The sequence below is a fragment of the Drosophila subobscura genome, chromosome U (genome assembly GCF_008121235.1).
Source record: "Drosophila subobscura isolate 14011-0131.10 chromosome U, UCBerk_Dsub_1.0, whole genome shotgun sequence".
NCBI lineage: Eukaryota > Metazoa > Arthropoda > Insecta > Diptera > Drosophilidae > Drosophila > Drosophila subobscura.
The window spans coordinates 18,797,226-18,821,072 of NC_048534.1; the positions used below are offsets into that span (position 1 = coordinate 18,797,226).

At 45.9% G+C, this 23,847-nt stretch overlaps 12 protein-coding genes across 17 annotated transcripts; 5 read left to right on the forward strand and 7 right to left on the reverse strand.

The window, feature by feature from the left end:
• Window positions 1-328: 328 nt before the first annotated feature.
• Window positions 329-2,830, forward strand: LOC117902792 (sorting nexin-32). 2 transcript variants are annotated; one of them, XM_034814408.1, is made up of 8 exons: window positions 329-433; window positions 620-1,003; window positions 1,056-1,177; window positions 1,242-1,686; window positions 1,749-1,931; window positions 2,142-2,159; window positions 2,343-2,452; window positions 2,510-2,830. In XM_034814408.1, exons 1-8 carry the CDS (start codon window positions 428-430, stop codon window positions 2,601-2,603), a joined length of 1,362 nt encoding a protein of 453 aa, XP_034670299.1. In that variant the 5' UTR covers window positions 329-427; the 3' UTR covers window positions 2,604-2,830. The 2 variants fall into 2 exon arrangements, with proteins under 2 accessions (XP_034670299.1, XP_034670300.1); XM_034814409.1 differs by lacking the exon at window positions 2,142-2,159.
• Window positions 2,831-2,989: 159 nt separating this feature from the next.
• LOC117902806 lies at window positions 2,990-4,049 on the forward strand. Its single transcript, XM_034814427.1, has 2 exons — window positions 2,990-3,287; window positions 3,346-4,049. Exons 1-2 carry the CDS (start codon window positions 3,075-3,077, stop codon window positions 3,994-3,996), a joined length of 864 nt encoding a protein of 287 aa, XP_034670318.1. The 5' UTR covers window positions 2,990-3,074; the 3' UTR covers window positions 3,997-4,049.
• Window positions 4,014-22,974, reverse strand: LOC117902808 (cytidine deaminase). Of its 2 annotated transcripts, XM_034814431.1 has the most exons (4): window positions 22,961-22,974; window positions 7,935-7,942; window positions 4,537-4,810; window positions 4,014-4,477 (listed from the first exon to the last, which is right to left on the reverse strand). In XM_034814431.1, the coding sequence occupies exons 3-4, from the start codon at window positions 4,784-4,786 to the stop codon at window positions 4,041-4,043; spliced, it is 687 nt and encodes a 228-aa protein (XP_034670322.1). In that variant the 5' UTR covers window positions 4,787-4,810; window positions 7,935-7,942; window positions 22,961-22,974; the 3' UTR covers window positions 4,014-4,040. The 2 variants fall into 2 exon arrangements, with proteins under 2 accessions (XP_034670322.1, XP_034670321.1); XM_034814430.1 differs by lacking the exons at window positions 7,935-7,942; window positions 22,961-22,974 and having other exon boundaries at window positions 4,537-4,857.
• Window positions 5,522-6,457, reverse strand: LOC117902816 (cytidine deaminase). Its single transcript, XM_034814442.1, has 2 exons — window positions 6,090-6,457; window positions 5,522-6,032 (listed from the first exon to the last, which is right to left on the reverse strand). The coding sequence occupies exons 1-2, from the start codon at window positions 6,157-6,159 to the stop codon at window positions 5,590-5,592; spliced, it is 513 nt and encodes a 170-aa protein (XP_034670333.1). The 5' UTR covers window positions 6,160-6,457; the 3' UTR covers window positions 5,522-5,589.
• Window positions 6,491-7,324, reverse strand: LOC117902817 (cytidine deaminase). Its single transcript, XM_034814443.1, has 3 exons — window positions 7,165-7,324; window positions 6,920-7,112; window positions 6,491-6,850 (listed from the first exon to the last, which is right to left on the reverse strand). Exons 1-3 carry the CDS (start codon window positions 7,226-7,228, stop codon window positions 6,631-6,633), a joined length of 477 nt encoding a protein of 158 aa, XP_034670334.1. The 5' UTR covers window positions 7,229-7,324; the 3' UTR covers window positions 6,491-6,630.
• LOC117902811 (transmembrane protein 222) lies at window positions 7,368-8,258 on the forward strand. 3 transcript variants are annotated; one of them, XM_034814436.1, is made up of 2 exons: window positions 7,368-7,499; window positions 7,564-8,258. In XM_034814436.1, the coding sequence occupies exon 2, from the start codon at window positions 7,629-7,631 to the stop codon at window positions 8,139-8,141; it is 513 nt and encodes a 170-aa protein (XP_034670327.1). In that variant the 5' UTR covers window positions 7,368-7,499; window positions 7,564-7,628; the 3' UTR covers window positions 8,142-8,258. The 3 variants fall into 3 exon arrangements, with proteins under 3 accessions (XP_034670327.1, XP_034670326.1, XP_034670328.1); XM_034814437.1 differs by having other exon boundaries at window positions 7,389-7,503; window positions 7,570-8,258; XM_034814435.1 differs by having other exon boundaries at window positions 7,385-8,258.
• On the reverse strand, window positions 8,249-8,833 carry LOC117902818 (RNA polymerase II transcriptional coactivator). Its single transcript, XM_034814444.1, has 2 exons — window positions 8,673-8,833; window positions 8,249-8,614 (listed from the first exon to the last, which is right to left on the reverse strand). Exons 1-2 carry the CDS (start codon window positions 8,733-8,735, stop codon window positions 8,324-8,326), a joined length of 354 nt encoding a protein of 117 aa, XP_034670335.1. The 5' UTR covers window positions 8,736-8,833; the 3' UTR covers window positions 8,249-8,323.
• LOC117902810 (heterochromatin protein 1) lies at window positions 9,094-10,343 on the forward strand. 2 transcript variants are annotated; one of them, XM_034814433.1, is made up of 5 exons: window positions 9,094-9,245; window positions 9,389-9,533; window positions 9,630-9,746; window positions 9,828-9,951; window positions 10,009-10,343. In XM_034814433.1, the coding sequence occupies exons 2-5, from the start codon at window positions 9,414-9,416 to the stop codon at window positions 10,278-10,280; spliced, it is 633 nt and encodes a 210-aa protein (XP_034670324.1). In that variant the 5' UTR covers window positions 9,094-9,245; window positions 9,389-9,413; the 3' UTR covers window positions 10,281-10,343. The 2 variants fall into 2 exon arrangements, with proteins under 2 accessions (XP_034670324.1, XP_034670325.1); XM_034814434.1 differs by having other exon boundaries at window positions 9,107-9,245; window positions 9,394-9,533.
• Window positions 10,828-14,179, reverse strand: LOC117902785 (tripartite motif-containing protein 45). The gene is made up of 4 exons (XM_034814391.1): window positions 12,722-14,179; window positions 12,410-12,658; window positions 11,794-12,352; window positions 10,828-11,736 (listed from the first exon to the last, which is right to left on the reverse strand). Exons 1-4 carry the CDS (start codon window positions 13,928-13,930, stop codon window positions 10,970-10,972), a joined length of 2,784 nt encoding a protein of 927 aa, XP_034670282.1. The 5' UTR covers window positions 13,931-14,179; the 3' UTR covers window positions 10,828-10,969.
• Window positions 14,921-20,047, forward strand: LOC117902791 (sodium-coupled monocarboxylate transporter 2). Its single transcript, XM_034814406.1, has 10 exons — window positions 14,921-15,387; window positions 16,515-16,624; window positions 16,682-16,840; window positions 16,907-17,066; window positions 17,978-18,043; window positions 18,101-18,152; window positions 18,218-18,285; window positions 18,352-18,765; window positions 18,830-19,521; window positions 19,582-20,047. Exons 1-10 carry the CDS (start codon window positions 15,379-15,381, stop codon window positions 19,658-19,660), a joined length of 1,809 nt encoding a protein of 602 aa, XP_034670297.1. The 5' UTR covers window positions 14,921-15,378; the 3' UTR covers window positions 19,661-20,047.
• Window positions 19,922-21,574, reverse strand: LOC117902797 (metallophosphoesterase 1 homolog). The gene is made up of 3 exons (XM_034814415.1): window positions 21,070-21,574; window positions 20,502-21,006; window positions 19,922-20,441 (listed from the first exon to the last, which is right to left on the reverse strand). The coding sequence occupies exons 1-3, from the start codon at window positions 21,486-21,488 to the stop codon at window positions 20,262-20,264; spliced, it is 1,104 nt and encodes a 367-aa protein (XP_034670306.1). The 5' UTR covers window positions 21,489-21,574; the 3' UTR covers window positions 19,922-20,261.
• Window positions 21,733-23,312, reverse strand: LOC117902794 (chitinase domain-containing protein 1). Its single transcript, XM_034814412.1, has 5 exons — window positions 22,987-23,312; window positions 22,716-22,911; window positions 22,461-22,664; window positions 22,002-22,401; window positions 21,733-21,940 (listed from the first exon to the last, which is right to left on the reverse strand). Exons 1-5 carry the CDS (start codon window positions 23,254-23,256, stop codon window positions 21,799-21,801), a joined length of 1,212 nt encoding a protein of 403 aa, XP_034670303.1. The 5' UTR covers window positions 23,257-23,312; the 3' UTR covers window positions 21,733-21,798.
• Window positions 23,313-23,847: the final 535 nt, after the last annotated feature.

Below are 23,847 nucleotides of genomic sequence, written 5' to 3' on the forward strand. Positions count from 1 at the left end.
CTTATGACTTGGTAACATTTTTAGTTTGAACCGTATTTTGTACGCAATCCAATAAAAGAAAGTTCTGAAAATAAGCCAATCTTGTGGACAATTGATTCACCAAACGGATAAAATTATAGTTTCTGGGCTGAAAGTCTTGGCCAGCTAGTAAGAATAAACAGAATATCAAAATCCAGTCCAATTGTGAATCGTGCAAAATATGTATGTCTTACATGGGAACTACACATTTGCTACAAGTAGCAACAGAGACACCTGACGAGGAAATGTGTATATATTTACGGTATATTTTTAAAATGGAAAGATATATTTTGGTATATTCTTGACGGTCAAACTTTTAATGCTACCGTCACACTGCAACCGATTAATTTATAAATAATAATTGTTTTTTAGCCCCCCCAAATTAATTGTTATTCTTCACATTTCCAAAATGATGGTAAGTTCCCGCTCCCAGCAAGATGTGCAACGTGTTAATCCAAAAACATAAAGCGATGCAAGCTGGTTCCATACTGAATCAAAATTCAAATGACGCCTCACACGCACACAAAGCAATTGCTTATCAACAAAAATATGGGCGTATGTAATTGGAGTGTGTGTATTTAATGTTCATTGCACTTTGTAGGACGGCACGGATGAGTCAAATATACTAAACAGTCCCTCCTCGACCAACAATGGGGCAACTCTGGAGATAGCCTCGCCCACAAATCCACTGGCAGGACCACCGGTGGAGCCAGCAACAGGAACAGCAACAAATGGCAGCGGTTCGGCCACATCGCCGGACAGCTCCTCATCGGCGCCAGTGACACCCGCCGCTTTGGGTGAGAATGCGCTGCATGTGGAGATCTCCGATGCGCTGAGCGAGAAGGAGAAGGTAAAGTTCACGGTGCATACGCGTACGACGCTGCCAGGATTCGCGAAAAAGGACAACAATGTGGTGCGACAGCATGAGGAGTTTGTGTGGCTGCACGATCGCATCGAGGAGAACGAAGACTATGCGGGTTACATTGTGAGTGCAGCACACAAAACCCCGAACAAAAGACTAATTGAGAGCATTACAGATTCCACCGTGTCCACCACGTCCGGACTTTGATGCCTCTCGTGAGAAGCTGCAGCGCCTGGGCGAGGGTGAGGGCAACATGACCAAAGAGGAGTTTAAGAAAATGAAGTCCGAACTAGAGGCGTAAGTTTAAGCAACAATTTTCCCATTAAAATTTGACTCATTCTTGTAATTATCCTCACTTCAGCGAATACTTGGCAACATTTAAGAAAACTGTGGCCATGCATGAGGTGTTTCTGCGTCGCCTGGCCAGTCATCCCGTCTTTCGTGTGGACCAGCACTTGAAAGTCTTTCTCGAATACGATCAGGATCTGTGCGCCAAGCCGCGCAAGAAGATGGCCATCTTTGGTGGCTTTGTCAAGTCGCTGGGCAAGACCACAGATGAGATACTGCTGAGCGCCACAGTGCGCGATGTGAATGACTTTTTTGAGAACGAGTTGCAATTCCTCACCGAATACCACGGTCACTTGCGTGAGGCTGCGCTACGCACTGAGAAAATGACACAGCGCCACAAGGAAGTGGGCGATTCGCATCAGAAAATCTCGAATGCGCTCACCCAATTGTCCACCACGGAGAAGGGCAATGTGGAGACATTTGTGGCCAAGACAGCGGAGATATTTGAGCGCGTGAAGGTGTGTACTTGATCTCTACAACGTTAAGGTTTCCCCATGTAATCCCTCCACGTTTATTTTAGAATCTGGAAACCCGTGTGGCCAGCGATCAAGATCTGAAGCTGGGCGACACTTTGCGCTACTATCAGCGGGACAGTGATGCGGCCAAGGCGCTGCTTATACGACGTCTGCGCTGCCTGGCCGCCTACGAGACGGCTAATCGCAATCTGGAAAAGGCACGCTCCAAGAACAAGGATGTGCATGCGGTAAGCATTTTTGGGGCGGGCTGGCAGCGGGTTTTGTTGCAAATTATTTCACACGCTTCACTAAACCAAAAATTGTATTTTACCTTCCACAATATTTGACACATTCTGCTCTGACTCCACGCCTCTCTGCCTCTGCTGTCTGCCCCTTCTCCTCCTCTGTCCACTCTTTGTGCGTGTCTCTGTATTGTGGTTTATTGTGTCGTTCTGCAGCCTCTGGAGGTGCAAGAGGTATTTGGCATTTTACAACGTTTTTATACAAAAAATTAAACAGTAGATGTGCGTGTCCGTACCCCCCCACATTAAACGCTGCATGTCCTTGCACTCTTATTAGCACCCATATAGCTAGCATGTCTTGTTGTAGCCCAAACTGTTCAACTTGCAACTAATTCGTTTGATTTGTCCAACATTTAGGCTGAAACTGCACAGGCGGAGGCATGTGAGAAGTTTGAATCGATGTCTGCCTGCGGCAAGGAAGAGTTGATTGGCTTTCGCAATCGTCGTGTGGCGGCCATCAAAAAGAGGTAAATGAATTCGAGTTTATTCTTAAATTTACCATTATAACCCACTCTCATTTGCAGTCTCGTGGAACTCTCTGAACTGGAGATTAAGCATGCCAAAACCCAATATGAATATCTGCGTCAATCGTTGATTTCCATCAAGGAGATTGCCTGAGGCTAAGAGTCATTCGCACCCCCACACACCAGAAGTTGAAGTAAATCAATTGTTTAATTGCTAAGCAAACAGTTTATTATTATACGGGGACAGCGAGGAGCACCCGTGGCGCCACTTTTATTTGTATTTTGTATTAACAAATATTCAATTTGTTTTGTTAAACAGAGCGCTTTTATATTTGTCTAACGAGCATTCCTCTCTCTATAAAGTACAGCCACATACATATATATTATCTATTGTATTTTAAACCCGCATTGAAAAACTGAATTATAAAACGTGAATTATTATTGTACAGAAACAAAACCCAAGCGGCTCGTCTGTTTGTTGCCTGTCAACAGATTGTTTATATTATTTGTTTGTAGCTCGAAATCGGTTGCTTGGACACAGCCAACAGCAACAGCAAAAAAGAACACTCCAAATTGTTTTCCACGCTATATTTAGTTTTAGTTTTTGTAGTTCCCTTTCTTAGCCATGGATGATTTTGGTTGTTACGATTATAAGCAGCCGCTGAGCACCAATGTGCCGGATATGCGCACCTCCACTTATCGCGGACATCGCCACATCACAGATCTGCGTATGGGCAACAAGCTCAATGCGAAGATCTGCAGCAGCAACAATTATGTGCGGGATCCGCTGTTGCATGACAAACAGGCTACTGAATATGGAGCCAACTATGAGTGGCAGGTGAGTTTGCAGCGGCTCCACTATACCCCTAACTTATCTCTCTTTATCTCCCTTTTAGTTTGGTGATCCGAATATCCTACGCAATCCCTCGCTCAACATGAAGTCGCAGTACATGAAGCCCTTCGAGCAGGGACACTTGCGTTTTATTAAACGCAAAATAAAACCCATTAGCAGCGTGACGCAGGATACTTTTGTGGAGAAAACATTGCCAGTGGATGTGGCACCCATACGCAATGCCATGCCAACGCCTGTGGAGGCCACCAAGCTGATTATCGATCGCTCCAAGATTGGCTTTAGCAAGTACACAGATCCCTCGGCAACCACCTACAATCTCGCTTACGTTCGCTATCCACCCAATGAGCTGTTGGGTGGCATTGCTGCACACGATAATGTGACATTCTGGAACTGGTCGGAACAGTGTAAACCCTCGCAGAAGGTCGCACGCTATCCGGATGCCACAATGTGCGATGACTACCCGGCCAAGGACTGTCCCAAGCGACGCTGCGAGTTCCAGAACACAACCAAATCGGTGCCACATGCGGGCATGAGCACAGAAGTGCGCGAAAACTACACCGATCCGCAATGCCGCTCCATGGAGTTCAATGTGGAGGTGAAGCCGCTGCTGGTGTACGAGGCCATCACACCCTTTGCCAAGAAGAGCGAAAATGCCATCTACGGCTCGGGTGAGCCCGTGGTGAAGTATGTTTAAGCTGCCGAGTCTTTAAATTCATGTTCAAGATTAAAGTTTTCGCTTTATTCGAATGTGCTGAAGCTGTGTGGCAACAGGCGATACACAGAGGTGACCAGCACCTCATCCTCGTCCTCAATGGCGGGTATTCTGTCAGCCAGCTCCGGTGCGGGTGCCTTGGCTATGTAGATGGGAAAATCCCTGCAGGCAAACTCTCGCATAAACTGACGACACACGCCGCATGGCATGGTGAAACCCTTGGGATGATAGGCCACCACAGCGCCACCCGTGAACATCATTTGTCCCTCGCTCACACCCTTGGCCAGGGCCGTGCGTTCGGCACAGCAGCCCGGCGTAAAGGCCACATTCTCAATGTTACAGCCGGCATAGACGTAGCCGCACTTGGAACGAAAGGCAGCGCCCACCGGGAACTTGCTGTACGGCACATAGGCATCCCTGCGTGCGGCCAGCGCTGACTCCAGCAGCTCCCTGGCCTCCTCAGCTGTGTTGAGGCATTAAAGTAACTCATCTAGAGGGTTTCCTGATCTGCTTTTTACTCACACAATCGACAGAATTGTGTGGTGTACTCCTCCAACATCTGTGGATGTGGCAAATTCCTTGAATCACACACACGTCCACGTTGTCTCAGCGTTGCCTGCTTGCCCTCTCGTTGGTTTATTTCGCATTCCAATTCATGCAATGTCTTCATGTGGGTCTTGAGCGTCTTCTTGAGTTGTCGCCGCTTCAGCTCGTTCTTCATCTCGTCCAGACATCTCATGTATTTCTTCAGCAATTGGCGTTTATCGGACATGATTTTTATTTAATTTAAAATTTACTTTGATTTTTATTTACTGTGAAAGCCTAAAAGGGAATACTGGGAAGGTGTTTTGAAAGTATCAAATGATAGACAAGGGAAAGGGGCCAGCAGCAGTTTGCTTTGATTGCGAAGCCCTGTAAAGCGGGGTTTCCCCTGGATTTAGTGTTTTGTTTATTTTCTAGTAGTTTCTATGGAATTTGTTGATTATTTTCTTAAGGTTATTAAATGTGGTTTTTTTTACCGGTTACCCCCCTAGATTTGGCTTTGTTTTCTAGGCATTTCAATGCACTTTTTGAATTATTTTCTTAAGGCCCTTAAATATTTTTCTTTGACCATATTTTGCTTTGTTTTTGGATTACTTTATTAAGGCTATTAAATAAATATTTTTCTTGGGATATTCCCCTGGATTTAGTTAAGTTTTTAGATGCATTTCTGGGAGTTTCCATGCACTTTTTGGACTATTTTATTAATGCTATTAGTAATATTTTTATTGGGGTATTCCCCTAGATTAAGCTCTGTTTTTCTTTCGGTTTATCTCTATGCACTTTTTGGATTAATTTATTACGTTTATAATCTATTGTTTTTAATGTTTTTACCAGTTTAATCAACAAATATATGACCCACTCGTGGTATTATCTTTAAGTTGTTATTCCATTCTGTTCCAACACTCCAAATTTCGTGTTAAATAGTGTAATTTTCTTTATTTCAAGTGATAAGATTGTAAATATTTAGATTAAATTTGATTAGGGGGGGCAGGTTTGTAGCACTCCGCAGGTTCACTACCACTACAACGACAACTACTTCCTATAGGTGCGAAAACTGCTCGGCAACAGATTGAAAATTGATGTGCACAGCACGGGGTCATCGCTGCGCAGGGGTTCCTCTTTATTCGCAATCCTCTCATCGATGGCTTGGGCTATGTAGATGGGTATGTCGCTGGTGGCAAACTCCCTGATGAACTGCCGACAAACGCCACAGGGTGTGGTAAAGACATCCGGTTCGTAGGCCAGAACAGCGCCCACCGAGAACTCTGTGGCACCCTCGCTGACGGCCTTCGTGAGGGCTGTGCGCTCGGCGCAAGAGCAGGGCGTAAATGCAGCATTCTCCACATTGCAACCGGTGAAGATTTGCTTGGTCAGAGTGGAGCGGAAGGCTGCACCCACCTTGAACCCGCTGTAAGGCGCATAGGCACGCTGACGCACTGCAGAGGCGGCCAGCAGTAGCTCTTGCACGGCGGGATCTGCAAGCCAAAAGTGTCACTGAAAATGAACCACAAGGGAGGAAGGGAAGTTCTTACCAAGGCTGCCATATGTGACCACCTCTTCGGCTTTCTCTGGGCGGGCAAAGTTCTTCATCAGGTGCGACATGATTCTGATATTGTTTAATATTTTTTGGAGGCTGGCTGTTCGTTGTTTTATTTATAGCAAGCTGTGGGTGCGCGCGGTTCCGTGTTTCTCCTTCGAATGTCCGCTGGCAAATGGACGGTTTGTGGTGACGCTGGCGACCAACGTTTGCAATGGATACGTTTGATAGCTGCTGTGCGTTCTGTTGTTCTTGTGGTGGTGGCAAAAATAAACACTTTTGCCAGCACAGAAGTGAGAGTCTCCGAGAGAGGGAGAGCGAAACGCTTGATAAGAGCCGCCGGAGCGCCATCGATCGATCGATCGCTCGCTCGGAATAGTGAAAACAACAAACAGATGCGATGTTCAATCAACAAAAGGGTTGGGGTGGGTTTACACACATAACAATTTGGAAATTACACATAAAAATATTGCACTAAAAACCGACGATGTCTCTGGCTCTGTCTATCTGTTCAGCCCATCCCTGTTGCCTGTCCCCTATTTGCCATTGAGAAAGCGGAAACCATTGGGCAGCAGTTGGAGCACACTGGTGCAGAGGACACGCAGCGGCAGATTGCTTGGCTGGGCCGCATACAAAGGGATGTCCTTGCCATTAACGAACTCCGACAGAAACTGGCGGCAGACGCCGCAGGGTGTGGTGAAGCCATTGTCCTGTTGGGCCACCACAGCACAGGCCACAAAGTCGCGCTTGCCCTCGCTGTAAACAAACGAGAGATAACATAGTTCGCGTCGTTCCAATGCTCCATTGACATAAATTTAACCTCACCTAATGGCCTTGACGGCAGCTGTGCGTTCGGCACAAATGCTGGCTGCGTAGGCGCCGTTTTCTATGTTGCAGCCCGTGTATATGGAGCCGTCGCTGGTGCGCAGAGCAGCACCTACAGCAAAGTTGCTGTACGGACAGTATGCCTGCTTCCTGGCCTCCGCTGCTGCTCGGATGAGCTCCTGCACCGATGGATCTGGAAGAGAAACCATTTAGTGAGTGCCTGGCAATGATTGCTGCAATCTTACCCAAGCTATCATGCTCTTGCACATTGAGCTCGTCTCTTGCGCCATTGATAAACACCTGTGTCATTGCTAAGATCTTTTAATTTTGATTACAAGTTGCCCAACCAGAAACACCAAAACACCCCTCACGACCCACTGAAGCACAGCTGTTCGCTGTGTAACACTTTCCAGCACTGTCAAAGTATCAGTGTGTGCGTGTTTTGTTTGTACAATAATTAACACACGAACACAATTCGCATGCGTGTGTGTGTGTGCTTTCCTTTCATCTTATCATAAAAGTTTACTCACAATCGGGAAATTTCGATCAATATAGTAGCATTCCGGCCTCAAACTAATTAGTGAGTGACTGTATTTGGTGGTTTGTTGTTCATACTTTAGTTGTAATAATGCCGTCGCCGTCAGAGTCAGAGTCCAGCCCCACAAATCACGAGCACCAGAGGCAGCCGTCAGAGGACATAACCGTATCCATGGGTGGGGTAGCAGAACGTTTGCCGCCCGTCAACAAGGATGATAATCGCTTTCCCTACTGCATCGTGTGGACGCCCATTCCAGTGTTGACTTGGATATTTCCCATGATCGGTCACATGGGCATTTGCACCTCCAACGGTGTGATACGCGACTTTGCTGGCGCCTACTTTGTTTCCGAAGACCAGATGGCGTTTGGAAATCCAACTCGCTACCTGCGCCTGCATCCGAAATACGCCCAGGGCGGCACCAATGCCTGGGACGAGGCCGTGTCGAAGGCCTCCGTTCTGTATGGCACGAGAATACACAACATTTTCTGCGACAATTGCCACTCGCATGTGGCAACGGCCCTCAACAATATGCGCTACAAGAACAGCAGCAGCTGGAACATGATCATCCTCAGTATGTGGCTCTTTGTCTGCGGCCGCTACACCAGCATCTGGGGCATACTCAAGACGTGGCTGCCGTTTGCCATCTTCGTCACCATTATAGTTCTGCTGGCAGTTTACTTTTAGTGAGTGCTGTGTGCGATGTCTTTCCAATGGTTATTCTAATGGTTATTGCTATGTCTAAGATATCTTTTATTTGTATTTCTTTGTAGTTACAAAATAAATGTATGTACTTTAACGTTAGTTAAACAAAACTCTATCTGCTATGACTCAGCTAACATTTTGGCGGGTACGCACGTACGAGGAGATTAGTTTTCGACTGCTTTTGTGATTTCGTCGGCGTGTTCAAGCAGTTTCTTCCACTGCAGTATCGACAGGCAGATCCCTTTTTTTCCCGGCAGCGTTTCACCGTTCTTTTCATAGAACTCACGGATGTCGACCATTTTGCGGCCACGGAACTCGTTGATGCGTACCTGACGCATTCTCTCCAGCGTCCAGGTGGTGGCCTCACCATCGCCGCCACCACCAGAGGCAGGCTTCTTGGCCGGGGCCGCTGGAGCTACAGATTCCTTCGCTTTCTTGCTTGCCGGCTGGTTGCGCTGTGTTGTGGCAAACAAAACTATAGTACATTTATGAATAGATTAGTGGTGAACATACGTCATCGGGGCCGCTGTCACTGCCGGACGATGAGGAATGTTGCTTCTTCTTTATTTTCGGCATAATTAATTTCTTTTATTCACAGATTTTCAATAGAAAAAGTTCTAGATTCCGATGCGTGAAAATTCGCGCTAGTTTGACATTAGTGTTGGTAAGCACCGCTGGGTATAGACTAGTGTGGCGAAACTGTACAAAATCACCAGTATTGCCACAGCTGAGTCGAATTAAAATCAGTCTAAAGAGGCAGTGTGTGCGTGGAAGAGAACAAACAAACTCGTAACACCTTTAAACTTACTCCAGCTGCTACGCGAAGTTTGTACAGCCCTAAACTCTTTGAATACCGTATAAAAAAATCACCTACAAAGCCTTAGTTTAGTATTTTTGTATCTACCAGTTTATCTAACAATATTGGCGACACTGCACATCAGTGTTGTTAAACGCATCGCAGGACCGGCGTCACTTCGTAAGGCGCACTTTTTTTCTCCAGAATCGTTTGCCCGACGTCTGCGTTGTTTCACTAATCAAAACACCAAACTAGCAACTTACTCTTTATTAAATCGTCGCATCCAAGTGGTGAGTGTAGCAATCAGTGAAATCTAAACAATTCGTCGCTAAAAGTGTTTTTTTCCTTTTTTTTTTTGTGCGCCCGCATTTTTGCACTGGCGTGCTTGTGTGTGTGTGCGTGCCTGTCTCTCACATTTTTTTCCCCACTAAAGAACAGTTTGAATAAAGTAAAGCAAAATGGGTAAGAAGCCTGATAATCCCGAGGACGCCGAGAGCACTCAGTCCGAAGAGGAGGTGGAGGAGGAGGAGGAGTATGCCGTTGAGAAGATTTTGGATCGCCGTGTCCGCAAAGGAAAAGTGAGTTGCCGCCACAGATGGCCCCCTCTACCCTATCCATTCCCCCCTTAGATGTTAGTGGCACAACTTGTCTACAGCGACATTTTTTTTTCGAAGGTGGAGTACTTTCTGAAATGGAAGGGCTATGCCGAAACTGAAAATACTTGGGAGCCCGAGAGTAATCTCGATTGCCAGGATCTTATACAGCAGTACGAGCTGAGTCGCAAGGATGAGGTATGTACGGGTTGCGTAGCGTGGTACAGTTGCTTTCGCAGACTCTAAAATGGCTTTCGTGGTGGTTGTCCGTTTCAACAGGAAAAGTCCGGCGGTGGCGCCAAAAAGGACCGCCCCGGCAGCAGCGCCAAAGTGAAGGAGACGGGCCGTAGCTCCACTGGCACCGGTGTGCCAGCCAGCAAGCGCAAACCGGAGGAGCCTTCGGGTGAGTCACCACAAATTGTAATGGAATTTTTGATGTAATTTGTTGTTTTCCTGGCAGCTACCAATGGAAAATTAAAGCGCGCAGAGCACGAACCGGACTCTAGCAACGACTCGAATAGTTCGACAACCACAGGTTTTGATCGCGGCCAGGAGGCTGAAAAAATTCTTGGCGCCTCTGACAACAATGGCCGCCTCACATTCCTGATTCAGTTCAAAGGTGTCGACCAGGCTGAGATGGTGCCATCCTCGATAGCTAACGTAAAAATACCCGCTATGGTGATTGCCTTCTATGAGGAGCGCCTCTCTTGGTACTCGGACAACGAGGATTAGTAGTGGTAGAGTGTTAGCCGAGGCAAAACAGTAAATAATCTTAAATAAAAAACGTAAAATATATTATAGATCGTAGTTTAAATTCAAGGACACGCCCGTTTTCCGTTTATCCCAAACAATATTTTTTTTCCCCTACGAAAACCGAATAACATGTATTTACATGACCTTTAAATAAATAAAATGGGAATGTTCTAGAAAATCTCGAAAAATTAATCTACTGTGTGTGTGGATCCTGAACTGCCTTAGGGTCGAATTTTGTCATGTGATGACCATATGCAAGCCGACTTTTTACTTTTTATTTATTTTGTTTCCATGTAGGGAGGGGCTGGGCACGCGCCATTTTAGCGTTTGCAGCTAAACGGAATTTTGCAATGCATTGGTATTAGTGCGAATAACTGTAATACACGTGGATGTGAGCGGCAGCGCTGCGGAAGAGCCTGGACCGTCACCGTGAACGAGCCCTGATGTAGAGTGAGAAAAAATATGACGAAATTTTTGAATTGAAAACAGTACAGGGACAGGACACGGACAGGGCAATACTGAATCGACTTGGGGTGCAATAAATAAATAAATGTATCTATCTATTGTTTATATTTTAAGTGTTCTTCTTGAATATTTTGCTAATCAAAGTGTTAATTTGTACCCAATGTGCCCGTTCGCTTTTGGAAACATTTTTGTACATCGAAAAATTAAGCATTCAGCAGCTTGTTGGCCACATTACATTCCGAGTTCTCTAGCACATTGCCACAGCAGGACCAATGACGGCGTCCCGGATGCCCCACGTGGCCGTGCCCACAGCCACTGTAGCCCGGCATGCGTCCCTCACAGCTGCACTTGACACTGCGGCTGCCCTTGCCCGAGCAAAAGGAGCAACAGTGATAGATTCCAGTGTGTGGACGCACCTGCCTGGCCTGGAACGTGAAGGGACTGCTCTTGATGGGCCGCTCATTGATGGTGATCGTTAGGATCAAAGTGCCCTGAGAGTCGGGCGTGAAGGAGATGTTGTAGGTGCCATCACGATTGTCCGCCACATCGATGGGCAGAAACTTGGACGTGGAGTCCTTGTACTTGATCATACAGTTGATCTGCAGGCCACCATGGCAGAGGGAAACGCCATCCGCATCCCGCGAGTGCAGCATTAGATCGGCCTTCCTGTGGAGTCGCAGCTGGGAAAAGCCCTCCCACTCGAGGGTGCACAACGATGGCTCCACCACTTGCATGGTAATGATGCCATAGAGGGGTATATCCCGCTGATCCTTGGTGGCTGGTGCCCGTATTTTGGGTAGAAAGTGCAGCGAGTCGGAGATCTTGGGATCCACCGGGGGCTTGAATTGCTGACAGAACTCGAAACGCTTAAGGAGAATGCCCACAAAGCTGAGTATCTCTGCATCGGCACCGATTTCGGACAGCTCCTGGCTGAAGCGCACAGCATCCAAGGCCTCCTGCGTGCGTTTTTCTAGAGGATAAACCTGATTAGAGCCACTGGCATGAGTTTTTGTATGCAAATTCCTACCCAAATCCAATTGCTGCTTGAGTATTATCTCCACCTTGGACTCCCTGGCGCGACTTATTTGCTGCAGCAGCGTTCTCCGATGCACTTCCACTGCCTCGAAGTAGCCCTGCATATGCCGCTCCACCTGGCTGTGTATGTCATCGCATCTGGCATTGATGCCTCTGGCTATATCATTTAATCTTTCGATGGAATGCTCAGCATACTGACACAGCGGACGCGTCTGATCGGTGGCTTCCCGGAGCAACTTACCCTGCTGCCCAATGGCCCGCGCAACGGTCTCATGGCGATGTCCCTTGTGCAGCAGCACCAGGCAGTCCGTGCAGGCCAACTGTCGACACACCACGCAGAAGGCTTTCAGCTCAAAGTTAGTGTGGAGGCCACACTTGAGCACCAGCTTGCTGCTGTCTCCCAGGCCCAGTTGCTGCTGCTTTTGCTTGCGTGCGCGCCGGAGCTCCAGGATGCTTCTCATGCGATGATTGGCTGTGGAACGCTGCCGCTCGTGGGCCTCCTTGCACAGCGAGCACAGATTGAGGGTGCAACTGATGCAGTGATAAGTGGCCTGGAAGAGCGAAGAGTCAGTAGTAGCTGAAGGGCAGAACAAATTCCTTTTCCTTACGCTAATCTCATCGCTGCAGAGCGAACACCAAACCCTCGAGATGACATCTTCGCCCGCCTGCAGTCGCAGCACTTCGATGCGCCGCACCAGCAAATAATTCTGTGGCAGCAGACGCACTCCACCCAGTGGCACATCCGTGGGATACTGACACACATGGCAGCGTATGCAGCGTGGAGCAATGTCGCTGACAAAGCTGCCTGTAAAGCGAGTGCTAAAGGAACTAGTGGAACGCTTGCCATCGCTCTTCGACTGCAGAGAAGAGAGAACTTTAAGTATCGTCGAGCCATTGGCAGTTGCTGACCAAAAACTCACCCGAACCACCAAACGATCCATGGACTTTTTGCGTCGCAAACTGAAGCTGGCACCACGCTGTCGGGCAGGGGAAACCGTCGCCAGTTCGGCACTCGAGCCGCCCATCTCCGAGCGCAGACTGTAGTTGGAGGGCACCTCGCTCTGTGAGTGATCCCACGTGGCGCAGGCCTCCTCCTTGAAGTTCTCATTGACCAGACACTGCAGGCAAAAGGAGTGCAGGCAGTGTAGGGTCCGCGGATCCGTGTAGACATCCATGCAGATGGCGCACTTCAGCTCATCCCCGAAGGTGATCAAAGTTGTCTCTGGCGGCGTGCTAGGTCTCAGCGTAATGCTCGGTGAGGGTGAGGGCGTGATGGCTGGCGAATTGGAGCGACTTCTGATGATGGGACTGTGTGCATTGTAGATCTCCAGTGTGGGTGGCCGCTCCACGGATGGGAGTAGCAATCGCGGGAGCATCTCATGCCTGGGCTGTGCCGTGTCCGGCGTGGGTGGCGACACCCTCAGCTCGGGCGAGGCCTTGAGACTCAGCAATCGCTTGGGTTGCAGCTGCTCTGGCTTGGCTCTGATCTGTGGCTGTGCCACCGTCACATTGCTGGCCTGGCTGCTGCTGCTGCTACTCTGCACGGACACGGACGAGGCACCGCTCAGGATGTTGTCCAGCAGCGACTCTGGCGAGGTCGAGCTACCACCCCCGCCAGCCAGGCTGCTGCTTTGCTCACTCCCACTGTCCTGAACTTGAGCCTCCTCCAGGGGTATCTCCGTTAGCGTGGGTTGAACGGGCCCCGGCAATCCCAGTGTCCGGGAGCGTCGAATGATGCAGTTGCTCAGCTCCAGTTTGGGCACTGTGGGCGTGTCCGCCAAGGTGCCCTCCACTTTGGGTGCAATGGCAAAGGTGAACAGCTGTGGCGCCGACTTACGACGCACTGCCTCGGCAATGGGCAGGGTCTGTAGCAGCTGTCGTTGTCCCTGTCCCTGCGGAGGATTCTTACGCAGGGAAATCTTTGAGGAGCTCAACTTAAGCATCAGTTTGCCAGTGGTTGGTACTGGTGGTGGTGGTGGAGGTGGAGCCACAGCTGCTGTAGGCACAACCTTGGCTCCATTCTCCCCCTCCATGCGCTCATAGTCGATGATTGGTGGGCCGCTGCTGACGCTCTTCGTGGAGGCGCTCGTCCTTCGCTTGAAGATGGGTTTTATGTGGCGCTCGCTCATGACGGGGTTCTGTCTATATGTAATCCTATTCCTGAAGGGATTTCCAGCTCTAGTTGTGGTTCCGCCACGCCATCAGACCCGCTGCGAGTTCCCCTTGTGACTGCTGCTGGCCCGGGCGGCGTGAGGTTTTTTTCGCCTAATCCAATTAGATTTGGCCCGCAACAATGGAAATTGTACAAACGTCGGTCAGAGGTGGAAATGGCAACAACACGTCTGCCATTGACCATTGTGCAATCGTTTGTTGTGGTTGCCCGCAGCTACTCATTCGAAATAGTAGATACTACGGGCATCAGTCGCCATTTATTCAATCCCACTGACTGGGCGCTATCGATTAGACTCATAGAAAACATTATAAGAAAATTCCTTTAATTAATTTAAATGAAAATAAAAACTCAAAAGTAAAATAGAAAATATAATACGAGTATTATTAAAATTAAAATGATTTATTTATCTCTTATGCTTTGGGCCCTTTTCCCGAATTCAGAACTAACTTCAAACCAAACTGAGCTTAAAATATGATGATATGATGCTACAGAGAGAGACACTCCAAAAAGAACTTTCAAGAATGTAAGCTGAAAGCTTTATTACAACAACTAGGAAATGGACAGTTTTATTTACAAGTGAAACCGTTTCGTTACGCAGCGTTAAAATCTCTCGAAGCAAAGCTCACATACTGCAAAGATTTTGCTGGCAACTGAAACAAAGGAAAGTAAATGATTATACCACATCCCATATCCGTTTAATCCCCCCCGTACAAACCCCTTAAGCATAATAATAATGCCTGTTATCATACACTGATCGGGCTGACCAACAGACTTGCATGGCCATTAATAGAGAGCAAGAAAGAGAGCTGATTACAAAACCCACATGAAGCTTTCTCTCAGCCACCACTCTCCCACTCTCTCTCTTCGTATGTTGGGTGGGAGAGAGGTAGGTAGAGCTTTTGCTTGTATATTTGCTGTTGTATTTAACAGCTAGCCCCACCAGCAAGCGGGTGCAGTTTGGATTCGGTTTGTGGGGTTTTAGTTGTCGTTGGCTCTGCTCTGCTCTGTTCTCAATGTGTGTGGAATATTTCATTTATTTTCGGCCTGGCTTCCAGAGAATCAGCGAAAACGCGAACGTATAGAATGTGTGCCGTATGAACTTTCATTTCACTTTCAATTTCCTCGTCGTGTGTTCCATTTCTGTGTGATTTATTAGTGGCAGTGCTGTAATGTGTGTTTTCGAAACCCTACCAAAATAGAGACATTCCGAACGACCCTTTTTTTCTGCCACACTTTACGCTGTGTGTTGGTGCTTTATCGTGTATTGCTTTTGTTGTTGATATTCGTAAGCGACGCACAATTCTGTTGCTGCTGTAGCGGCGTTTTTGCTCCAGTTCCAGTTCCATCAAAGCTCCCCGTAAAGCAGTGCATCATCAACCACTTACCGTTACCGGTATAAGCAACATGGAAGCGGTACGTACACATCTCCCGCCCGCACTCACACAACACCTTTAATCAAAGCCCGAAATATGAAATCTGAATTCGGAATATGCAAAACAAAATCCGTGTGTGTGTGTTGTTGTCTTTCAGTCTGTCCGTTGTCTATCAGCCAAAAAGGTAGAGAGTGACGGAGACGGCGACGAGAGAGACAGAGTCGAGGGCATCTGTTACAAAGTCCAGAAGCGATAATGCTGTGGGGAGGCATTGCGTAAAAGGTTAAAGTCTCTGAGATTGGGCTCCAACCGTGTGTGGGCCATTATGGCCGTGATACGAATTCTGGAATATTAAGCAGAGACATGTTAGGATTTATGGACTAAAGTTCTTAACACCGGGAGATTCTTAACAAGATTTTGAGGAATGAGTCAAATATAATTCTGTGATAAGGTTTTCAATTGGGGGTAATCATACACATAAAAGTTCAGATAATTATGTATATATGGGTTTACGAACCAAAAAAGAGATTTTCTGAGTACAGGAAAATAAAGCACTGCAATTTCTGTTTCTTTTTCCTTTTTTGACTACCTTGACAACAAAGATAGCTATCAATACTTCTGCATATTAATACACGTACTACATGTTGCACAGAGTAAAGGAAATTATATAATAGGATATATTTTATCTTCTCAGAAACGTTGAAATTATAATGACATGGATATTATTATTGCAGAAAAGCAGACAAGTCTGTGAAAAAGTTGTTAGATGTTTGGGTAAAAAATTTGAAATTTCACGTTTCGTTCGACATGCAGCAGAGCCCCTCGGTCTTCAGGCTGCGTTTCTGTCTGGGAATATGCTTCAGCTTTAACCTTTAAATTATATTAATGTGATGCTCACACCAGAACTTTCTCTATATTCAAAAAAAAACTTAACACAAAGTATCAACAAAGTATTACTTATTCTGCCGACCCTACTCTCTTGTAAGCCCCCCCTAAAACTATAATTCTGGATCCTCAACTATCGTCTAATCTTTTGTGTGGAAAGTTTTATCTCCATTTCGCGCACCTGTACACACAGCAGAAATAAAGCAAAAGATTTCAAATCTCGAAATGGCAGTTGTAACAGCAATCTACTCACCATATCAAATAACAAAACTTTTATTGCAGTTGGAAAGGAACAATGCGAATAGCTACAGATTCGGCACCATTGACTATATTGTATTTCTGGGCATGATTGTGCTCTCCACCACCACTGGCATATATTTTGGATGCATTAAGTGAGTAATGATCCAGAGATCCTCATCGATTGGCTAACCTGGAATGAATCATTACAGAAAGAGTAAACCGAAGCTGGAGGAGACGGAACCCACATTGCCAACGACAACGCCAGTGGCGCGAAGGAAACATGATTTTGGTTCGGAAAAGATGAGCGAATATCTGCTGGGATCAAGGAATCTCAAAGTATTCCCCGTTGCCATGAGTCTCATAGCCAGGTGAGAACCACTTTTATGATTATCTTTACTTTGTGATCTATCTAATCTTTGTATTTTTATTTCCAGCTATATATCTGGCGTTACGATACTCGGCACCACATCGGAAATCTACAATTATGGCACGCAATATTGGTTTATAGCCATCGCAATTGTGCTGCAGGGTATTGCTGTATCCTATATCTATATACCGGTATTTTCTGCTCTACAAGTTGGCTCTTCCTATGAGGTACTATATTTATATAAACAATTTGATTTACGGTTCAAGTTTTTTGGCTGATAAGCAAAGAGAAATAACTTGTTGGCAGTGTCTCTCGTACTCTCTCTGTGTTCTGTTTCCCACATTTGTTGTGCATGCACAGTCAATGGGGGGAAATGGCATTTCAATTAATTGTTCCAGGCTTCTATCTGGACTTTGGTCTCGGCCACTTGTTGCGTCAATGGGTCGACGATATGATTAATTATAAAGTTTCTGTTGCTGCCACTTGACAACTGTCCGAAACACTATTGTTTATTTTATGTCCCTTAGCTGTTCTGATACAGCAACAACAACAACCAGCCATGTGTGAAGAATGTTCACTGTTCTTTAGGCAGTAATTTCTCTGTGTGACTGGGTTTGCATGTCAGTCAAAAGAGCACTGAACACGGGCCACTGGCTTATGGTTCGCGTTGATTGCCAGGCAATCACAGAGCTACAATATAATGGTACACCTTACCCATTCAGGTTGGCACACACATTGTAATCTTTATAATGATTTAAACAATTCACTCCGATGTGAAATTTTGAATTATTCTTTGCACAAAACCGTTGCAATTTATGTTTATAGTTTTATTTATATAAATTCCCACGATTTCTGTTAACGTGTAGGACTGTCATAACTTCTAAAATAACTACAATAATCTCTTGTAGTTCCTCACACAAAATTCTAACAAAATGTTTACAAATTAAAATTGCATAGCCTTTTGGGAAATTTGTTTTGAGTCTGGTATATGACTTTGTTCATAAGATTCCCACAATTTCTGCTTCAGCTTTGCTACAAAATGATCACAAAATATTTCATGTGTACTATAATACAAAAAATTATAGCTTTATCTTATTTTCCTCTCCATTTGAATATAATTTTCTCCTATCTTTTGCAGTACCTGGAGATGCGTTTCCATTCGGTGATACGCAGCATAGCATCGTTTATGTTCATTTTGGATGAGGTACAGTACACACGGACTCCTTGAATTATTTATTATTTAATATTTAAACCCTTTCAGATACTATTTTTGCCCTTTATTGTGTATGTGCCAGCTTTGGCTCTAAATCAGGGTAAGAAATATCATCAACATTTTCCGAAGTACCCCTTTAATCAATGATCATTCTCACCTTTATAGTCTCCGGCATCAATCTCCACGTCATAGCGGTGATAATCGTAGTTGTTTGCGTTTTCTATACGTTTGTGGTAAGATGTATTAATTTATTTATCTTTAAATTTCCACTTACTAATACCTTAAATTCCCTTCCTTAGGGCGGCATCAAGGCCGTTGTCCACACAGATGCCTGGCAGGTGCTGGTCATGTTCCTCTCCGTTCTGGCTGTGGCTGTTTTGGCCACTTATTATGCCAATGGCTGGGATGCCCTCTTCGATGATGCCTCCAAGGGCGGACGTCTGATCTTTACCAACACGGATCCCTCCCCGTATGTGCGTCACACTATCTGGAGCGTGCTCATTGGCGGCTTCTCCTATTGGACCTCCTTCAATGCGGTGAATCAGACCATGGTGCAGCGCTACATGTCGCTGCCTTCGCTGAAAAAGGCTCGTGCGTCTATGGCCATTTTCACCATAGGAGTTGCTGCCTTTGTTTCTGTTTGCTGCTATGTGGGTCTGCTGATCTTTGAGATGTACAAGGACTGCGATCCATTGAGTTCGGGTTTGATAACGGTGAGGGAAACAAGTGGAGAAATTTTTAGATATAATTCTAATCTGTTTGTGTCTCATTCTCTAGCACGACGATCAACTGTTGCCCCTCTTTGTGGTCCAGAGTGTAGGTCACATCTATGGCATGCCCGGACTATTTATTGCTGGCATATTTGGCGCTGCTTTGAGCTCACTTTCGGTGGTGTTGAACTCCACATCGCTGGTCATTCTGGAGGACATTGTGCGTGGCTGCTTCAAGATGAAGCCCAGCGAAAGAGCCTCCAACATTGTGGTCAAATCCACCGTCATAGTCCTTGGCTTTGTGGCACTTTCCTTGGTGTTTGTGCTCGAGCAGCTGAGTGGAATTCTGAGCATTTGCACCTCGATGACGGCCATTGCAGCGGGCACAACCTTTGGTCTGTTTACACTCGGCATGCTCGTGCCCTGGGCCAACACAGTGGGCACTGCTGTGGGTGGCATAGCCAGTGCGCTGCTCGCTGGTTGGATATCCTTTGGCACACAGTTTACTATTGCAGCGGGCGAACTTAATTCCCAGAAGCTGCCCATTTCCGTGGAGGGTTGTGTGGGCAATGTCACAATGCCCGAGAACATTTGGGTGGATGAGGAGCAAGTGTTCCCGTTGTATCGACTGTCCTATCACTGGATAAATCCCATTGGCGTGGCCACAGCGATAGTGGTGGGTGCACTCGTCTCGCTGGTGACCAAACCCACAGATATAAAGAGTCTAGATCCGGATGTTATATCACCAGTGATTCACAGGTAGCTATAAATAGAAAGAAAAATATTATTATTTATTTAAATACTATTTTCCCTTTGCAGATTCCTGCCAAAAGAATGCTTTGAGGGACGCAATCTTCATGCGCAGGCGCACAAGAACCTCCTGAATAGCAGCACATGAGTGCCAAATATTATAGAAACCCTTTATCAGGCGGCATAGCATTGTATTCCAAACAATTTTGTTGTTGGTTTAGTCTGTAGTTACCTTAGAAATAATCTAGTACAAACCGAAGTACAGGAACCGATGAATCTGCATGGAGTCGGAGGGGTATTCCCACATTCTAAATGCATAATCATTTAGTGTAATTATTATTTGTATTATTAATTTAGCTTTATTGAATGGTTCTCTTTCTGTTTCATTTTTTTTTAAGCATTATTCTCCGTTCTATCCTTTTTTTTTTGGCATATTTTTTGTTCTATTTTATGGAGCTGCAGCAGACCGTATTCCGTGTGACTTTACAAGCATAATAATGTCTGTGATAAAATTCAATAAACACAACCACCAATACACGCGATTTTCAATAGCAAAAGCAGCAGCAGTTGGGCGAGGGAGAGCGTTTAGATTGATATGAAAATTGTCTTCTGTCTGTGTTAATTTTCACAAAAATGTCTAATACTAAAAACTAAGCCCCAATTAGGCATTAAATCACAAAAGAGACAATTGACTCTTGTACTTTGCTCCGAAAGACTGAATGAATTTGGAATTAATAATTACAATACAACTAGTGATGCTTTGGATGCTGATCTGTGTCCAGATAGCGGCTGCTGCGCAAGGATTTCATAAGCCGCCAGGCAATGACCAGGAGACACATTAAGCCGGCACACATGTAACTATTATAAACAAATTGCTGTGGCAGCATTTTGCACTTGGAAACCACATAGTCATCGGGTGTTAAAGTGGCCTAAAAGAGCAGAGACATTAGCCGGTTACACGTATGAGATCTGTCTTAGCGTTTACTCACCAGCATAAAGCTAGGATTTATCTTATTCCGCCAGCTAAAAGAGGCGACCGTAAATTCATCGATGCCCAGTCGATTGATGCTGTGACAAAAGTGATGCGAGTGCCCCGCAAAGGCCAGGCGTGGCTTCAGCAGCTCACCCAGCATGTCCGTGGACTCTTTGGAAAGCACATGAAAGCGCTCGCGATAGGCCTCAATGAAGGGTGCATCGTGCTCCTGGCACATGGTATCGGAGATGCGGTACGTAGGAAAATGCTGCAGCAGTATGGGCTGACTGTACGGATGGCGACGTGTGCGTGCACACTCTGCCTCCTCGGGATACTTCATGCAGTGGAGAGTGCGCGAAATATTTTTGAGAGCAGATTCTGCCTCATTGCAGAACATGCAGCCATCGGCCTCCATGGCCATGGAGTTGATAATCACAAAATGAATCTGTTTAATGGTATACAAGTGCACCAGCGAGTAGTTAAGATCATTCTGAAAGCGTGACATGAAGAAGGGATGCATTCTGCAACATAGAAACAGCTAAATTAGTGCATAATATGCGATAAATAATAGATTTGTTACCTACTTGTAATGGAAGCCCACGTCATGGTTGCCCACAACACTAATTAGCGGTATGCCAGGCGGTAGGCGAAACATTTGCAAATACCTCCAGACGTATTCCTTGAATTGCTTATCGCTAACCATATCGCCCTCATCGAACAGATCGCCCAACACAAAAACAACGTCCGGCTGGAAGAGGCGTGAGGCCGCCTGGAAGGCTCTGGTCATGTGCCATTCCCTGTAGAACTGGTCCAGCCAGTGGCCGCGATGGGGGCCCAGTAAATGGGGATCGGCTATGATCATGGCACGCAGGGGATCATCCACATACTTCTTACACTTTATCTCTGGCCATTTGCACTTTTGCAGAACCACAAAATCGGCCACATATTCGCAGAATATGAGGGCACACAGTATAATCACGAAGCAGGCATAAAGCCAGCGCATTTTAGTTTGTTATCACACTAAATTTAGTTCAAATACCGGCGAATTTAACTAAAATAAATACAAATATAATAATAATAGCGACTAATTTCGATAAAGTGTGTTGTTGTTGTTGAGTTTTCGTCCCCACAGACCGATTACACATGTGCTTGAGTGTTGTAAAATGCGGTAATGCAGTTCTTGGCAAAATACCATAATAGGCGCGGTATTCAAAAAAAAAAAAAACAAGTGTCAAGGGTATGTTTTAAGCTAATGTAGCAAAGATTTTATTTGGAATGGCATTGCATTTTGTAAATGCTGGCAATATGCATATCTAAAAGAGATCATAAAAGTAATTAAGGCCCTGTCCCAGCTCCCAAATGGATATACCGACACCCAATTCCTGGGCCAGCTTCACACGCTCATTGATGGAGTACAAAGTGGGATAAAAAACGATGTGGCGACCATTTTCGTTTCTAAAAAGAACACATTACAGGCTGTTCTGCAGAGGTTTACACGTGCCAACGAATTACTCACTTGATTTCGAAAAAATTCTCCACATCCCGCTCATCGTAGGTCAAATGTTTTTTCACATTTTTCACCAAGTCCAAATACTGCGAAAAGGTGATGGGCCCGCCACCATCGGGTGTGTAGTCATTGCCGTACATATTGAGTCCCAGGAGTATCTTCGAACGCTTGGCCTCCATGTCAGCACAACCCTTGGGGGCAATTGTCTCCACAGCCTGACGAACAAAATACAAAGGCGCATTGGCGCCCGGTCGCTGCACGCTGGAGAAGTCGTAAGTCATCAAGGAGAAGGCGTAGATGTGCTTGTACAGCGTGTCCATGTGCTTTTCCCCAAAGAGAATGCCCGTGTCCTTACGATATGGTGGAATGACCAGGATAAGACGCAGCTGCTGCTTCTGTAGCTCCTTGGCTGCAGATCGACACAAGAATTTGGTTCAATTTCAAAGAGAAAATGGAGGAAAAACAAACCCATTTGCAGCACCAAATTGAACAGAATCTTATCGTCAATGCGTCCTGCCAGCTGTGACCATACCTCCAGCACAAGACCATCGAAATGATTGTCCTTGCAGCATTTAATCAGAGCCTCATTGACTTTTGTGCGCTCCTTGGCATCGCTGAGCAGCAGCTTTATGTCACGATCGGTAAAATGATCGAATATAAATCGGGGGAATACTGAAAAATTGTTAGTAAGTGGCAGCACGTTGCGATTATATACAGGACTACCTTTAACTGTGCGCTGCAGCTGCTGTTGTTGCACCTTTCCCTTACGCCGGACATCGCTCACCCAGCCCGCATCGATGTCGTGCATTCCAGCCACCGCATAGGCATCTCCTTGCTTTACAATTTGCAGCCATACAGGAGAGATGATGTCGAACTTCTTGGCAAATATCTTGGCCACATCATAGCCATGAGAATTCCACTGAATCGAAAGATAATGCAGAAATCATAAGCACAGACACGACACACACAAACTTTTACTTTTCCCCCCACTTACCGGCGTCACATAGCCTAAGGTGGTGCCATTGAATCGCCTGGTTGCCGTGTCCTTGTAGTAGGCTCTGTGATGTGCTAGAATATCCTTGGCCAGGGGCTCCGGCGACACCAAACCCAGGCCGAAGACATCATCATCTTGTGGTCCACGCAGCACTTCTTTTTGCTGTTTGCTTTTCGGCTTGTCATTGGGTGACAGCGTGCCCTGGACGCTGGACAATTGGCCGCTCAGCAGGAGAGGGAGGAGAACCACGAGCGCATCAGACGGATGCATTTTTGTAGAAAAAAACGGATCACAAAATCATAACAAAGTGGGAGCAGGAGTAGGAACGCAGACTTATCGATAAAATATACTCTCAGAAATATACCTTCTCGTTGTCAAAATGTACTGTAAATATACGGGGAATCGTAAATAACTTTCCTCGATTTTGCTATTCTATTTAATATTACCAGCTAGTTAGGGCTCTTAGCACTGAAACTATAATTTTATCCGATTGCTGAATCAATTGTCCACAAAACATGCTATCTTTCAAAACATCTTTAAATTTGATTGTTGGCAAAGTAAGCTTTATACTAAAAAGGCCAAGTCATGAAAGGTGTATCATTGTTGCTGGTCAGCCTGGCTTCAGTTTTACTTTGTTGGTAGACGTTTGTATACCCTTTATTCTTTGATTAATATTAAAATTTTGTTTTGCCAAGCTGCTTTAAAACCTTAAATTGAATTTGTCGTAGATTGACATGGATATACATATATCTTCGCCCGATACCTATTCTAGGTCTCTGTAGGAGACTAAAATCTGAAAAAAAATTTGGTTGAGATCGCGATACCACAGAGACTGACCAGTTTTTGCATAGATGTCGGTCT